The 17,819-nt window shown below is 41.4% G+C and overlaps 1 protein-coding gene across 7 annotated transcripts in view; it reads left to right on the top strand.

The window, feature by feature from the left end:
• Window positions 1-17,819, top strand: part of ANK3 (ankyrin 3) — a 380,917-nt gene that overhangs the window by 325,846 nt on the left and 37,252 nt on the right. For 4 of the 7 annotated variants that reach the window (XM_043988596.1, XM_043988597.1, XM_043988598.1 and 1 more), the window contains 8 exons: window positions 2,586-2,797; window positions 5,396-5,603; window positions 6,717-6,813; window positions 7,414-7,642; window positions 9,491-9,616; window positions 10,285-10,407; window positions 10,845-10,871; window positions 12,686-12,767. In XM_043988596.1, coding sequence (XP_043844531.1) covers window positions 2,586-2,797; window positions 5,396-5,603; window positions 6,717-6,813; window positions 7,414-7,642; window positions 9,491-9,616; window positions 10,285-10,407; window positions 10,845-10,871; window positions 12,686-12,767 — 1,104 coding nt within the window. The remainder of the gene's footprint in view (window positions 1-2,585; window positions 2,798-5,395; window positions 5,604-6,716; window positions 6,814-7,413; window positions 7,643-9,490; window positions 9,617-10,284; window positions 10,408-10,844; window positions 10,872-12,685; window positions 12,768-17,819) is intronic. The other 3 variants (XM_043988602.1, XM_043988599.1, XM_043988600.1) reach the window with 1 other exon arrangement.

Genomic DNA, 17,819 nt, shown 5'->3' with positions numbered 1-17,819 from the left:
AGAATTACCTGGTTTAATGTGTCTGTTGTTTGTCCTTCGTTCTTGAAGAGGACCCTGGTATTGGGGTGATATCATGATTTGCACTGAATTGGATTTAAGTGAGGGGCAGCCTCAACCCTTTTCTAAATTTAATGTGTTCATGTTGTGGGTGGATTGAGGTGGTTGGGGAGGGATTGAGAAGACATTTGAATAATAATAACAATCCTTTCCCTGAACAAACACTTCATTTATTGGGGGGGGGGGGGCGGGCAGGGCAATGAGGATTAAGTGACTTGCCCAGAGTCACACAGCTAGTGTCAAGTGTCTGAGGCCTTATTTGAACTCAGGTCCTCCTGAATCCAAGACCCGTGCTTTATCCACTGTGCCACCTAGCTGCCCTTGAACAAACACTTTAAAACAATGTTTTAACTTTATTTGAGAGTAGGGACGGTTTTTGACCTTTCTTTGTACCCTCAGCACTTAACACAATGTCTGGCACACAGTAGGCACTTAATAAATGCATATTAAAGATGATGAATTAGGAGTTTCCGAGCAGAGAACCAGACCCTCCAAAGGAGATGTGTACTAATTAAGTCTGAAAAGGGAGAGTTGGGAAAGGTTCTAGGTGTACAGTATTTCTCTGGGTCAGATATTTAACCTTCTGTGTATCATGGACCCCTTTGGCAGTCAGGCAAATACTGTAGACCACTTTTCAGGACCTTATTTTGTCGACTACTACATACATAATTGACAGAAATGCTAAATTACAGTTAGAGGTTAGTGAAAATAAAGATGTCGTTTTTTTCCCATCTGGGTTCACAGAGACCCAGAAATCTATCCATGGATCTCTTGGTGGTCAGTGCAGCCCAGGTTGAGAATCCCTTGCTCCAGGAGAGCGTGTACCCACAACACACCCCAACAACCCTTCTTACCTTGAGGGTCATTGATTCTTTTGGGGGAGGGGGGCAATGAGGGTTAAGTGACTTGCCCAGGGTCACACAGCTACTGTCAAGTGTCTGAGGCCAGATTTGAACTCAGGTCCTCCTGAATCCAGGGCCAGTGCTTTATCCACTGTACCACCTGGCTGTCCCTTAGCTTCCCTTTCTGATGAATGCCTAATTTCTGCTCTTGCTTTCCTATTCTGTCCTTTGAGACAAGAGAAGACTTGTCCCCAATTCCCTTTGGGACAGGAGAAGATTTTGATTAGGATTGATCAGAACAGAAAGGATTAAGGGACAAAAGGAGGAGGAAGGAAGGAGGGATGAAAAGAGGAAAGAAGAAAAGACCGGGATGGCATAATGGATTTGGATAGTGTGTTATCTCTTTTGATCCCTACAACAAGCCTGGGAGGTGTAGGTGCCATTATTGTCTTCCTAGGTCTCAGGGAGTCTGCTAGACATTGGAATGAAAGATTTTGGCTTGAATCCCTCCACTGCTATTTAATAATTATGGGACCTTAGACAAGCCCCTTAACCTCTAGACTCTGTATTCCAAGGTTTCTTTCATGTCTCTAATTGTAATCCATAGATAATCCAGAGAGACAGAAATGGAGATGGGGGGAGGGAGGGAGGGGGGGGAGAGAGAGAGAGAGAGAGAGAGAGAGAGAGAGAGAGAGAGAGAGAGCACTTCTTTTCCTGCTTACTTAAAGCAATGGGTCAATCCGAGTTGAGATGACAATTTAAAAAGAGTTTGGTCATCACTTCTCTAGGTCTGATGACTGACAAGCACCCATCAAAACTGAGAACTCTGGTCCTATCCTGAAACCTAGGATCCGATACTGCAATAATAATGATTTTCTAAAAGCTAGCCCTTTAAAGATTTCAGGATGCTTTAGGAATCTCATTTGATCTTCACAAGAACCTGTGAAGTATAGGTGCTATTATCCTCATTTCACAGATGAGAAAACTGAGGCTGAGAGGGTAAGTGACTTTCTCAGCATCACCAAGCTAGTAAAGTGTGTCTTAGGCAGGGGTTAAAATGATTCTTAGGTCTTTCTGACTCCCAATTGAACACAATAAAAAATGTACCACAGTAATTAAAGAATGATAGTCTAATGTGTCAGCTTTATGATAGGCTACAGATCATTTTACTTAATTTAGGTTTTGAAATTTAGTTAGGGAAATGATTATATTCATCCAAGTCCTTAGACCCTCTCCACTCTGTCCCAGGGCCTTTCACATACGTTCCAGGCTTCATCGACACCAAGTTGGAAATTACCTTGGGAGTCACTTTGTATAGCTCCCGTATTCTGCAGTGGTGAAACCAACATCCAGAGTAGTTAGGTTAAGTGACTTGCCCAAGGTCATGCTGCTAGTAAGTGATGGAGCTGGATTATACTTGGCTCCCCTGACTCCAGAGCTGCTACTGCTGAACTTTCCTTCTGTCTCCTCCATCCTTTTAGCAGGTCAGGGTGAAGTAGAGAGTAAGAGATCAGTATAGCCTATTCCCAAAGTGGTTCCTTGCTTCACGTCCCAGTGCTTCTTGGTTATTGAATCGGCCACGTAGGCTCACTGTCATGAGTCTTGGGGGTGTTTGTACTTTTAGGGATCTCTGAACTCTCTTCTAGCCCTGACGCCTCCAATTTTTTATTTCCTTTGTTCTTTCAGAGCTGGACAGCCCTGAAGAGTTGGGAAAGAAGCGCATCTGTAGGATTATCACCAAGGATTTTCCCCAATACTTTGCGGTGGTCTCACGGATCAAGCAGGAGAGCAACCAGATCGGGCCAGAAGGGGGCATCCTGAGCAGCACCACCGTGCCCCTGGTTCAAGCATCCTTTCCTGAGGGTGCTCTGACCAAAAGGATCCGAGTGGGCCTCCAGGTAACCCTGGTGCACATGCACCCCTTTGGTGCTAAGCTGTGGGTTGTCTGGGAAGCAGTCGCTGCTGGTCCGCCTTGATGGTGTCTGCTTGTTAACCCTTAAGATCAGGTTGGGAGTTGCTATTGCTATTTAAGCGGAAGTACTCTATGGAAAACTGATCAGTCAGCAAGCATTTATTAAATGCCTATGTATGCCAGGCATCTTACCAGGTGCTTCAGAGATAAAGACAAAATTGAAACAGTCCCTGCCCTCTGAGAGTTTACATTCCAGCTCAGGAGACAGCAATAATAGCAAATAGAATTTATAGAGAGCTTTAAGGTTGCAAAGCTCTTTGTACGTGCTATCTCATTGGATTCTTACAACAACCTGAAGAGATAAGTCCTCTTATTTTTTCAGATGAGGAAACTGAGGTGGGAAGGATAACTGATTTGCTAACAGTGAGGCAGTTAGTAAATGTCAGAGATAGAGATTTGAACTCAGTTCTTTTCTTTCCAAAGCAGACACTGTCTATCCACTATGCCACCTAGGTGGGCACTCTAGCTCTTGAAAGTTAGGAATAGGTCTGTGCTTTCGTTAATAGAAGGTGAGGATGGGGCAGCTAGGTGGTGCAGTGGATAGAGCACTGGCCCTGGAGTCAGGAGGACCTGAGTTCAAATCCGGCCTCAGACACTTAACACTTACTAGCTGTGTGACCCTGGGCAAGTCACTTAACCCCAATTGCCTCACCAAAAAAAAATAGAAGGTGAGGACACTTCCTCTGCCTATGCAGGTAAAGCATCTTGGACTACTAGGAAGTTAGTCGCCTGCAGTCCTGAGAGGTTGCCTAGGTCCCCACAGCCAGAATGTGTCAGAGGTGGGATGTGGCTCTGATGCTGGCCTTCCACTCATCATGCCATGCTGTTATGTCTCTCAGCAATTGGAGAGATCAGTAAAAACCCTCATGCAGGCATTAAACAAACAGGGGAGCTTGATGGTTTCTTCCACGCTGAGCAACTTGAGGTCAGGGAGGAGTTCACTTTTGTCCCTATCCCCAATGCTTTGTACGGTGTTTAATACTGATTGTTTTAGGGGCTCCTTTGTTGCTTGACTTCCAGTGAAAAGTGATGAAACCTCAGCCCAAGTATTGAGATGAGAAACTGTGGGACCTTTCAGAACAATAAAATGTTTTCTATTGTCCCAGATGACAGTTGGATACTGACTTCTGAAAGCTCAATTGTTCAGACATTTCAGTCGTGTCTGACTCTTTATGACCCCATTTGGGGTTTTCTTGGCAAAGATACTGGAGTGACTTCCCATTTGGGTTTTGTTGAAATTAACTAGAAATTCTGGTTTCTGTCCAAACCAAGTTGAATCCTTTTGATTTAGAATCGATCCACAAGGATTCATTAAAAACTTACTATGTGTCAGGCCCTGTGATACTTACTGGGAATACAAAAACACAAATTAAACAGTCTGTGCCTTCCAGAACTAGGGGCAACGAGATTGGTATCTCAGAGCCATGCTCTGTGCCATGCCTTCTCCCCATGAGAAGATGTCCGAGGATTTCTCTCTTGGTTTCCCTTCCCCAGCCCCTAAATAAACTATTATCTTATTCTATTGGATTTGTGTGCAAGAGGGTGTAATTCTTTTTTTTTTTTTTTTTTGGTGGGGTAATGAGGGTTAAGTGACTTGTCCAGGGTCACACAGCTAGTGTCAAGTGTCTGAGGCCGGATTTGAACTCGGGTCCTCCTGAATCCAGGGCCAGTGCTTTATCCACGGCACCACCTAGCTTCCCCCCTGCTCATTTTTAAAAGTCAGATCAATATCCATTTGTTATATACAAATTCTGGTAACAATTTAGGGAATTTTTAGGAATAAAAGGATTGAAGAAAACCCTTAAGTTTACACTTTCATTGATAAGAAACTTTACTTTTGCCGAAGTAGGCAGAGAATACTGATGGAGGAGGATAGATTTGGTACACTGGAATTGTATTTCACCCCCTGAGAATCTGAAGAGCTTTGAGTTACTTTTACCTCTGAATGTTTGAATTTTTCCACTTGTAAAAACTTGTCCTCCTGATACCTCTGAGCCGTTCTGCATATTTAAAAGGCCTAAAAGTCGCAAGACTCAGTATCATGTTTACCCTTCACACTGCAGAAGACGAACAAACTATCTCTGGTCCCATTCTCAAATTACCTGATTTTCTGATTCACAAAGTAGCTTAGGTTAACAGGTTGACAGAGAGATGGGTTTGTCTCTGGGTGTTCAACCTAATTTCCCCTGGTCTGTTACCAAAAGAAAGGCAGTGTGACATAATGGATAGGGAGTCAAGAAGACCTGGGGTCAAATCTTCCTTTTGATCACATCCTGGATGTGTGAGTCTGGGCTAGTCGTCACTCACCCTTTCATTGCCTCAGGCAACTCCAGGACTTTCAAATTCACATCAGGCTATGTTAGCAGTGTAATCACCTGTCTTGTTCCCCTTTCTCTCTCCAACAACAACAACAAAAAAAAAAGCAGCTAAAAATTGATTCTTTCTTCTCTTTAAGGAAAGTTAGGGAGGACACAAACTTTGTGTTTACAGTTTTCTCATTTGTATATCTCTTCCCTGTCTTTAGGCCCAGCCTGTTCCAGAAGAAATTGTGAAAAAAATCCTTGGAAATAAAGCAACCTTTAGCCCAATTGTCACCGTGGAGCCAAGAAGAAGGAAATTCCATAAACCAATAACAATGACCATTCCGGTGCCTCCCCCATCAGGAGAAGGTGTAGCCAATGGCTACAAAGGAGACACCACACCTAACCTTCGCCTTCTCTGTAGCATTACAGGTCTGATTCAGTTAATACAGTCCTCACTCCTCCTGTGTGCATTTACAGGGATGGTCAATGTTGTTACAAGACATTGGAGAGTCCTTGTGTGTTGTTAAGAGTCAGAAGCCCTGTTCTTGTTGGTTTGATCCAGCCACCATGAAATCACTCACATCTCTACCTTGGACTCACCCAGTTTTTGTACTCCATCCCACCCTCAGTCATCCCTCCTCACATAGATTATTAGAATAGCCTCTTAATTGGTCTGACTCCTCGCCATCTCTCATCTCTCCCCTCCAGTGAGATCAAAAACCCTTGTTCTCAGGCAGTGTGCCACAGTAGGATTTTCATGTAGCAGCTACCATCTTTGTAAAGTAAAAGATATAGTGGGGAAAGCATTTTGTTGTGGACATCATTTATGATCAGCTCAGGGCTTCACTGTTTACCCTGGTCAGGGTGTAGTTACCCATTAACAACCACATCAATGAAAATAGCAATAATAGTATACATATGTATAGTGTATGTGTGTATATATATATATATATATATATATATTAATTTTGAGGTTTTGATTTTTAATTTAATATCTTTTTAATTTTAAGGTGTGCAAAGCATTTTACAAATATTACCTTATTTTATGCTCACAACAACCCTGAGAAACAGATGCTGTTCTTATACTTATTTCACAGATGAGGAAATTGAGGCAGGCACACGTTAGGTGAATTATCCCAGTTATGTAGGTAGTAAGCATCTGAGGCTGAATTTGAACTCGGGTCTTCCTGACTCCAGATCCAGTGCTCTATCCATTGTACCACCTAGCTGCCTCAGTGCTCAAAGAATTTGTATGAGAGATTACTGTTTTCTTCTAGACCTAGTCATAAAGTTTCTCTCAGGAGGAGATTATAATAGGCTGATGACAGCGCGACTAGTGCTACACTGAGGTTAGGGTGGGGGTGGAAGGGCAGAATCAGCTTCCTCTGGCAGCTTCAGTATCTTCAAGTAACTACTTTTACTTCATGGAATGGGAGGGAGGAGACAGAAAGCAAGGAGTTAAGTGAGAGTCAATAAGCTTGGAATACTTACACCCAATATCCCCTGTTACAAAGCTAAAGTCTCTGCTATTCATCCTTTCAGGGGGAACGTCACCTGCGCAGTGGGAAGACATCACAGGAACCACGCCACTGACATTCATAAAGGACTCTGTCTCTTTTACGACCAATGTCTCAGCCAGGTATGAAAGTGCAGAATGCCTGAAAGCTCTGAGATTGGGCCCCAGGCAGTGGGCAGTATTGCAGTTCTTTTATGGCTGCCATCTTTGTAAAGTAACAGGCCTACAGGGGAGAGTACTATGCTGTTTGGTCATGGTACATGATCAGGATGAGGTCATTTTAAGCTTTAGGAGATGGAGCCTAATTCCAAAATTCTGAATTTTCTTGACAGGAGCCAATGTTGGCACATGTCCTAAGAATCCAAAAGAACGAACCTTACTCATTCCAAAAAGATGATTTCAGAAACTGAATATAGAAGCAGTAGGTAGAATAGAATTATTATATTCCCCTATCACAGGGAATAGGAAAGAAAAGAGAGAAGGAATCCATAGCTTTTCTTTAATGATATTATTGGGAAGGTTCCATGTTTGATTAAACAGAACTTCAGAATTTCCTCTCTGTCCCCTTCATGATCAAGGTGGTATTTGACCAAGGTGCACAATTATCTTCCATAATATTCTGTTATGTTTTCCTAATTTTAAAAGCATATTTAGTATAATTTTATTTAAATGTATATTTTCAGAGGTCAGACTCTCCTAACTTCATTTCTGTGACTCACCCAGGTTTTGGCTTGCGGATTGCCATCAAGTTTTGGAAACTGTGGGGTTAGCTACTCAGCTTTACAGGGAATTAATATGTGTCCCGTACATGGCCAAGTTTGTGGTTTTTGCCAAAATGAGTGATCCTTTGGAATCTTCCTTACGATGCTTCTGCATGACAGACGATAAAGTGGATAAAACTTTGGAGCAGCAAGAAAATTTTGAGGAAGTTGCAAGGAGCAAAGATATTGAGGTGGGTCCCACTCCCCTAGCAGGGAATCTGTTTCTACAAAGGCTTTTGGCTTTGTTTGGGGAGGTGGGGCAATCTTTGAAAATACAAAGGTAAATAGTTTTAATCATGGCATCAGAGCCTCACGGATATACTTGGAAAGGAAAGGTCTCCCTCATTTTGCACATGATGAATCTGACACTTTAGCTAAATCCTCTCTTTTTACAGTGAAGGAAACTGAGGGTTACTTGTCCGAGGTCACTCAGATAGTGTCAGAAGTCATCCTCTGATTCCAAATGCAATGCTTTCTCTACTCTACCACACTTCCTGTTGTTTTCAAATGAAATAACCTATGTAAAGCTCTTTGCAAACCTTAAATGGTTATAATGTTTCCTAGCATTATGCTATTACTATCCTCTTAAAGTTATTATATTAACCATTAAGGGCTAAATGTTTCCTATTATTATTTTTACTAAATTATCCCTATGGTCTTTTTTTTAATTAAATGCTTTTTGTGTATGTTGGCACATAATAAATGTTTATTGAATGACTGGTCATCAGGGCTTGGTAACTAACAATGATAGAAATATAGAATCAGGGCAGATAGGTGGCGCAGTGGATAAAGCACCGGCCCTGGATTCAGGAGTACCTGAGTTCAAATCCGGCCTCAGACACTTTACACTTACTAGCTGTGTGACCCAGGGCACATCACTTAACCCCCATTGCCCTGCAAAAAAAAAAAAAGAAAGAAAGAAAGAAAAGAAATATAGAATCCCAGACTTGCAAGGGCTGTCAGAGGTTACTCACCTGGGAACCCTTTTGCTGAAAGTGACAAGTAGTTTTCTAGCCTTACCATGAAAGCGTCCAATGACGGGGAACAGAAGTAGTCTATTCTTGTATTGTATAATGCTGATTTTTGTATATAATCTGCTTCCCAAGATCGCAGCCACGATAGGAATAAAGGCCAAGGTCATGCCTTCCACCTTTGTATGGGATTGCTTACTTTGCTCTGTTTTGGAGCCATTGGCCGTATCCGTAACCACCCTCTTCCTCACCTCAGAAATACGTGCTTTTTGTGGAAGTTGGGGCACACAGGTTTTACAGGTTATAGTTGCTAAGTGAACCGTGGTGCCTCCCTGAAAAGCCTTCCAAAGAGACACCCTTTGGCATTTTTTATTGGGATGGATGGGTATTTTTCATGCCTGTTTCTCATCACTTAGAACATAAGTAGACCTATTTTGAATGGATAAAAGATAGTTTTCTTTCTCTGGTTGATCAGTCATGTCATCTTTCTATATGGAGAATGCCACATTATTAGTAGTAGGATGTGTTTCAATTGAACCTGGTATAGCAAAATGAACCCTGAAGTCAGGAGATCCAGGTTTCTGTCCTAGAATGGGCACTCACTAGCTGGGTGGCCTTGGGCAAATCATTTAATGTCTTTGAGTCTCTATTTCCCAATCTGTAAAATGGATTTGAAAAACACTGAAAGTACCTGTTTCTCAGGGTTGTCACAAGGAAGTCATTGTGGTGTAATGGAGAGAAGAGTTAGCAAGTCACTTAACATCTTGGGTGCCTCAGTTTCACCATCTATAATACAAAGGGAATGGACTCAATGACCTTTAAAATCCCTTCATGCTCTAAATCTGGTCCTATGATTAAACTGAAATGACCTGGGTTTTAATCCTGACTTTGACACTTACTGTGTAATCCTGGGGAGGAAACTTTTTTTTCTCTAAGCCTCAGTCTCCCTATCTGATTCATCTCAGTTTAAAAAAAAAATGCATAGCTAATATGTGCAGAGTCCTTGCGATTGGCATGAGGGATATAAACTGAAAGAATGAAGATTAACTTTGTTTTTGTTCCTCCCAGGTCCTGGAAGGAAAGCCCATTTATGTGGATTGTTATGGGAATCTGGCTCCCCTCACCAAAGGAGGCCACCAATTGGTCTTTAACTTCTATGCTTTCAAAGAGAATAGGCTGCCATTTTCAGTCAAGGTGAGCTTACCCCGGGAGAGATGATCTGATTGAAAAATGTTTCCATTTTTGAGGAGGGAGAGATGTAATATTGATTCTTAATGATGAGTTTCATCTACAAAAATGGTAGCCCAGTACTCCACTTTGCCCTTTGCCCACAGAGGCTACTTTAGTGAACGTCCAAGCCACTGCCTCCTTTTAGGTAACATCGGAATTGCTGCTGTGCAGACCCACATTTCTTAAGTTCAGTACTTAGGGAAAATAATTCCATGTGCCTTGTCTTGAAGAAAATATATGTAAACCACATGATACAGAGGCCAGCTCTTGGCCCAAGATAACCAGTTTGGGGTCGAGACAGGTGTCCATATGTTCTGAATCTTATGGAGTATCTAAAAGGCCATCTTGGTTGACATTTCATCATTCTCCTTTTGTCCCACTTGTTGAAAAAGGGGGTCTTTCCGGGGCAGCTAGGTGGTGCAGGGATAAAGCACCGACCCTGGATTCAGGAGGACCTGAGTTCAAATCTGGCCTCAGATACTTGACACTTACTAGCTGTGTGACCTTGGGCACAGTGCCCTGCAAAAAAAAGAGGGGGGGAGGGTCTTTCCTGATATCTTTAGCCATCATGTGCCTGTCCACCCACTAATGATCTATCTTTCAGTAACAGTCTCCTACCCACATTCTTTTAGATCAGAGATACAAGCCAAGAGCCCTGCGGTCGGTTGTCATTTCTGAAAGAACCAAAGACTACCAAAGGATTGCCCCAAACAGCTGTTTGCAACTTAAACATTACCCTTCCAGCACATAAAAAGGTATCTCTTCCTGCTCTGCTTTCTGTGACTTCCCCCTTTCCTCACCGCCCCCCCTTCCCCCGCTAGTCTTGAGGAAGTAGGACCTTGACATGTTAGCCGTGGAATGACTGCTTTGGAACATGATTCGAGCGACCCAAATTTGGGTTTTATTCGTCTTTGTGTGGAGAAGGCTTGAACTCTTGTGACTGTGGTGTCAGATCCTTGTGATTGTTTTGAACTAGTCTGCTTCTGTTTCTGCTTCCAGTAATGTTACAAGTTAATTTGCTGTGGGTGTGCAGTTTCCAGTTTCTTGGTGTTGGCTTTTTTGGATTTGCTTTGCTTTATAAACCAGCTTGCCTTTTGTGCTGCCTACTCAGTCCTTTTCATATCCTGATATTCTTTTCCCTGCTGCCCATTATAATATTCCTTGTCTCTGCAATGCATCTTGGGACCAAAAGGAAACAGAGTCAGATCCAGATGATGAGGTAATATGACCACTTCTGTTTTTATTTTATCAGAAGTAGAATAGAATTGAAAGCTATTTAATAAAAGCACCAGAAAGTTGAAGGGTGGGAATATGATAAAGCTAGGGTCTAGATTTGGGTCTTTTTAGCCTGACCTTTAAGTTTAGAGACAGTATATTTTGAGTATTTCCATAAGGAATTGCCTCCTTTTAGAAAAATGTGTTCTTATGACTCTCTCAGAGCTTTTATTAAAAGGATGCTCTAGCCCTGTGTAAACTGATGACATTAAAAAGGAAGAAAAGATTACAGCAAATGAAAATGTAAAATGTCCGCTGGGACTCCTTCCTATGTGCTGCATCGGCTAGATTGCTGCCACTTTAGCCCACTCCTTAGTAGAGCATAAATCTAGACAGAGTTCATTTTGGTGTCGGCTGGGGTGGGGTGGATTTGCCATTCACAAAATCTAGGTTCAGATCAGGGCCCATACCATAGTGTTTATTTTACTGGCTGTGGCTAAAAGTATTTTTTATCCGGCTAAGAGGCAGTTACAGTTTGGAAGGAGTTTGGAAGGCAGTTGATGGAAGGAGCACTGAACAAGGTGACAGAGGCCTGTGTTCAGATGCCACCTTATGTGACTTAAAAAAAAAATCACTTCCCCTCTCTGGACTTCAGTTTCCTTATTTGTAAAATGAGAGGTTTAGACTAGGTGGCCTCTAAGTTCCCTTCCAACCTATTACTGTGGAAAATTACTTTATCCTGGCTATATTGGTGTATGTATTGGTAGATTGGGTATGTAGATATGGATATGATATATTGCTACACACATATACACATGAGTATATGCATATATACACATGTATATCTCAGAGAGATAGAAGAATAGACAAAGAGCTTAAATCAGCAAGACCTGGGTTAAGTCCTATTTCTGAAACATGCTGAGTAGTGTGACTTGGGCCAAATCACTTTGCCTTGAGGGATTTTCCTCATAGAATTGACTGTTTCAGGGAGATCACAGATCTAGATAAAAATTATCCACCTACTTATGTGTACATATATATGTATGCATGTCTGTGTGTAGATATATAGATAAATGCACACCTATATAGCCAAGGTTTTGAGTTCATTCTTCTCTAAGACTCTCATAACTCTCCTCAAGTTACACTACAGCTCAGTAGAATAAATAAAGCAGACCTTTTTTTAGTTCCTACTATGTGCTAGGTGTGGGGAGAGATAACAGAGCTGACCTTACTGGTGGAATTATTTTTTTTCAAAAACCCAAAGATTTAACCAGAATCATAAATGTCAATAGCCAATGGCTGGAGACACAACTGACGTTTTTTTCCTAATAAAAATATGAGTACCTTTTAAATTTGCATCTCCTCATTTTCTGCCAAGAACAAACTCCTTCCGTGCCTTTATTGATTTGTCCGTTATTGTACTCTTTTAGAGTGAGTTTACCTTGTGGCATATGCGCTCTTAGGACACACTGAGTTTGCAAAACATAGTCCTCAGCCTAAGATCGAGTCTGTAATGTTTTATGTCTCTTTGTAATTCCTTGTAGTGTCCTGTGTCAGTGCTTCTCTACCTGACTAACTGGGCTCATTGGGAGAAGGGAGGAGGGGGGAGGAGGAGGAGGAGGAAGAAGAGAATTCTTTGGGGGACCTTTGTAGGTTACTAAAATGTTTAATTACGGAGAGAATGAAAATAGAGATAAACATTATGTTAAGTGACATCATCATAACCACACTGCAATGCTTTGCAAATGTCACAAGGAAACTCAGTGGAAAATGAAAAAAATCGACTTTTTACTTTTTATTATTATTATTTTTTTGCAGACAGAGAAAGCCGACCGCCGCCAGAACTTTGCATCTATGGCCCTACGTAAGCGCTATAGCTACTTGACTGAGCCTGGAATGAGTGAGTTTCCTAACATATTTACTAATAATATACATGAACTTTTATAAGAAGAGACATTTTTTTCTATATTCATTGAATTCTTGGTGTCATTTGGAAACACAAAATAAATAAGAATTTTCTTGAAGGAAAAAGCCTTTGATAAATTGTAAACTCTTTGCTGTAAGAGTTTGGGTTGGGATTGGGTTGGAGAAGGTAGGGAGAAAGCAGCTAGTTCTTTACACCAAAGCCAAATTTTAAAAGGGGTCACGGTGAACCATTCTTCCAGTCAAAAGATCCATTCTTCTATCTTTCTTAAATCATCACGCTTTCTTCCCAGTTTGTTCCTAGAATCATAGGTCTAGTGCTAGAAAGAACCTCAGACGCCCATAAAAATGCTAAATGATGATTACCCAAGGCCATTTTAGTTATTCTCTGTCACTTACTTGAAATGCATTCAAAATACTAGTGAGTAGTTAGATATCTTTCTTATCCTTCATTCCTAGCTGGGTCTTAATAGCCCATTTACAATTCATTTTTCTTCCTCTTCATTGATCATCTTTCCTACAGTGTTCTTGATTTTCCCATTTCTTCTCCTTACAATAACATCCTTTGCTAGCCATTCTCTGTTGAATCTGCTAAGTTGTGTTCCTTCCCCAAGAGTTAGCTTTTCATTCCTATGTTATCTAACCTTCTGATGCATTTTCAAGATATTGATTTCCTTCCATACCAGTAATTTCTTTAGTCCATTTGGGCATCTGCCACCTTTGTAAAGTAATTTTTATTCTCGTGGGGACTCTCTCTGTGGTCCTTTGACACCTGACATCACTATCCCTAGACTCACGTAGAAGTTGTAAACCCATTAGTGTGTGTAGAATTCAGCTATAATCAGGTGACTGGGCTGATGATCCCTTTGCATTCACTTCCTCCAGAAGGGGTTGACTTGATTGTATCAATCATTTATTGAACACCCACTCACAGACACATAGAATATTAGATCTGGAAGGAACCCATGTATCCCAACATTTTGCTGAGAAGATAATTGAAACCCAGTGAAGTAGGGTGAATTGCACAAAGTCCCACTGCTAACGTTAGTAATTAGGCTGAATCTGGATTAAAAATCCATGTCTTCAGATTCTTGGTCCAGTATTCTCTTCCATGACACTAATGCCTGCCCTTTAGAGGATGGAATGAAACATAAAATAAGGTCTCTTCCCTCAAAAAACCTGCAAACTGGGTGGGGAGATAAACTATGCATGCAAAAAATAGTAATTGGAAGTATACAGCCAACATTCAACAAATATTAAATTCTGTGTGCAAAATTCTGTGCTAGAGGGGGCAGCTAGATAGCACAGTGGATAAAGCACCGGCCCTGGATTCAGGAGTACCTGAGTTCAAATCCGGCCTCAGACACTTGACACTTACTAGCTGTGTGACCCTGGGCAAGTCACTTAACCCCCATTGCCCCCCCAAAAAAAAAAAAATTCTGTGCTAGAGCTGGGGTGGGGCTGCTTAAGTGGGGTGGGATAGTTGAGATGAAAGAATCCCTGAAGTCATGGAGCTTACCAAGTTACTTGTGTACATACTAAATAGGTACTCTGGCATGCATCATGGGAGGAGACCCCTGCTACTTCCTGGTTGTGTGACCCTGGGCAAGATACTTAAACTTCTCTGTGCCCCAGGAGACTCTCCAAGAATACAAATAACATTGCAGGAACCCATCTGCATTGGTGGAGAAAATTTCAGAATTTCTTTTGCAAGTGAAGTCACAGGTCTAGACCAAACATGGGACAGAAATAGCCTTCTTAGATAAAAGTGAGCATTTCACTGAGTCTCTCTAGCTCTGAGATTTAAACTTGAGTCCAGGGAAAGTAGCAGCAAAGGGATGGGGAAAAGATCTTAACAAGATTTTTATTCTGAAAACGAACATCTAGGACTTGGAACCAAAAAGGTAGCCTAGCATGCTAGTGGCATCTCGTGTTGTCTTGGGGATTTGGGTTCCTTGTAGGAAGGAAGCCTTCATAGTCAGGAACACGTAAGGGTAAAAGGCTAAGGTTTATTGGTCCTCTTTTCTCAGAAAAGTTTACCCTAGTTTCCCGTTTCCTGACAAGCTCTCAAAATACTCTGGGCCTTAGAATTAATCCTACTCTGCTGTCCAAATGCCATCAGGAATGTTCAATGCAACTCCAATAATTACATGAAATTCTGCCTGCTTTTTAATTTAGCTCCTACACCGTATACTGATAACATAGACAGGGTACTTATTTGATACCCCCAGGCAACATCTTCAGACTTTTTCAGCTTTTTCTTGGATCACCATAGTGTGGGACCCCCAAAAGGCTTGGAGGCTCAATCATGTATGACCTACAGGCTGGTACAGATCACTAATGCAAAGTTTCATAGAATTTCTGGATTGGCTAGGGTCATTGGCCAGTGCAACTCGTGGTGTTTACCTTTAGCTTTTTTTTTTTTTTTTGCAAGGCAGTGAGGGTTAAGTGACTTGCCTGAGGTCACACAGATAGTGTCAGGTGTCTGAGGCTGGATTTGAACTCAGGTCCTCCTCAGGGCCAGTGCTTTATCCACCATGCCACCTAGCTGCCTCCTAGCTAAAATATTTATAACCTATCCCTCTCGAGGCAGGAAAGAAAGGCAACTGATTTTGTGTGTGTGTGTGTGTTGACAGAATGATAAAGGAATAGCTTTTAGGGGTGGAGGAAGGGTGGGCGAGGATAGATGGAGAGAAAAAGAAAGTGGAACTTACTATCTGAAATCATAGCCATAGAGTTGAAAGGGTTTGACATTAAAGGTTCCCTAGTTTCCAGCTCTCCTCCTCTTTTGAATCAGGAAACTGAAACACAAGAAGGTGAATTCACTTGCCCAAGGTCACACCAAGAAGTAAGAGACAGAGTGAGACTTGAACCCAGGTTTCTTGTATCTCCAAGTCCACTGAGCCACCTACTGCTACAGCCAACTGGCGCTAGGGCCAGACCCTCTTTTTCTTCCAAATACACATAGAATTGAAGACTAACCATTGCATCACACAATCTGAATGCTGTTTCCTCTAGAGGAAAAAAGGAAACAAGAAATGGTTTACAGGACTTCCATCTTCCAAAGCAAAAATGTTGGTAACCAAAAAGGCATTGCTAGTGTCTCACATTCACATAAACAAGCCTGTTTCCAAGCAGTGGTGTCTAACAGACCAGTATCCACAGAACTAGGATTGTTCGCAGATGATCCCTTCATCTTTAAATACAAAAAATTTCGAAACCCACCATTTTTGTATCTGGCATCCAATGATTTACTTACCAATAGCTCGTTGCATTTCCCAGAAAGTTGGAAGGTACAGTTGTGAGAGTATCATATGAGTGTTAGGGGTCCCTGTTCTAAGGTTGAATCTTCCCTAGTTCTTCCAGCTTTCTTAAGAGTAGGATGAAAGCACCAGAAAGGATGTTTTCTGAATATTTGAATTTAAATGTACACTAGGAATGAACATCTTCACCCTTGTGGGAGTAGCTGCTAATCCAAGGAGTGGATTGTAGCATTGATTGCCACGGGCACACCATGAAGAGGAACATAAGGAGAGGAGGAGTCTTCCGTTTGCCCTTCGCATTTCAATATTATTCTGAGCTGGTGGTTTTTGGATGTGAGACTTTGATGAACTTTGACTTAGAACATTAACTCCTTGGCAGCTGACTTAAGTCCTTGTTGGGAACTCGGTCTGATGTCCCAAGCTATGGACGTAGAAAGGCTGGGAGTTGGTCTACCTTGACCTTCAGTGAGCCCGCCAATTTCACTGCTTGATTTTGGCCCCATTGCCAGAAGACTAGTGGTGTGACTCTGCTCCCCAAAGGGGTAGTTCTTCAGACATCATGGCCGATGGGCTTTGGACGGTCTGGGGAACTGAGCCCGTATTCTGAAAATATTCTAGTTACTTCCTACCTTTGCAACTGATAGATCTGGTGGGGGTGGAGGGTGGATAAGTAAGTACACTGTACCCACTGTAGGTGATTAAAAATGTTGCAAACACACACTGAACCTTTGTTGCTTTTGTATTTCCCCCATGATACCTTTTGAGAACTTAAAGTGAAGAATTACCAAAATAAAGCTCACAGTGATGATGACCACAGCAACAATGATAACGTTAAGACAACTCTTTTAGATGAACTATAGGGTGATGCTGGATTTAGAAATGGGTATACTTATTGGAAGAAATTTCTTAATCTACAGTATTAGATACTGAATTTGCTAGAAATCTCAAAAGGTACCAAGACACCACTTTTCATGGAAAAAGTGTACTCTTCTTTTAAAATGACTCTTGTGGAATATTTTTTGAGTGTCTATACAATGCATATAATATGGCATATCAATTGTATTACATCCTTTGCTTGTTTTTGACATGATATACCGTGCATGATACTGATGTTTTTGGTTGCTTTGCTTGCTTACGTTGATCACGAATCATATTTTTTTTTCCATTTGTCATGTGTGACACCTGCGATTTAAGCCATTTCATGTTATTATTTTTTTTTTTTTTAGTTTATTTTAACCAAATAAAAGGAATATACTGCATGGAAAAAAAACCAGATGCAAAAAATTCCTTTTTTTTTTTTCTTTTAAATTCTGACCCAGAAACTTTCTTGCTCTTATTGGCTTTATGAGTGTGAAGCATAACCGAATTGTGCATGGGAGATAAAGATTTGAATTCCAGTGGCTTCACAGTTTGCACATCAGTTGCCTGTCACTTAAGATATTTTGGGTTCTGCATGAAGTAGGCTTTGAGTGGCTTCTGACAAAGTTTTCTAGATACTTCTGTCAACCTACACGAGTTTATATTGTTTTAAATAGGTGCAATCTATACCGCTAAAAGGTGCCAAAGGGAGGACACTCTCAATTACTAAAACAATAATCGTTTGGTTGCACAAACATACAGGCAAAATGGGAGCGCTAGTGCGATTTCAAAACTAGCATATGAGAAAGTCAATAGGAAGTAAGAGAAGAATTTTTGGTTCTGATTATTTTTCTCATCCGTGGATCCTTTCTTTGGGTTTCGTTTTTCATTGTTGGCACATTTGGTTG

Source organism: Dromiciops gliroides, chromosome 2 (assembly GCF_019393635.1).
Source record: "Dromiciops gliroides isolate mDroGli1 chromosome 2, mDroGli1.pri, whole genome shotgun sequence".
Classification (NCBI taxonomy): domain Eukaryota; kingdom Metazoa; phylum Chordata; class Mammalia; order Microbiotheria; family Microbiotheriidae; genus Dromiciops; species Dromiciops gliroides.
The sequence above is the reverse complement of the archived record's forward strand: the minus strand, read 5'-3'. Positions and strand labels throughout refer to the sequence as shown.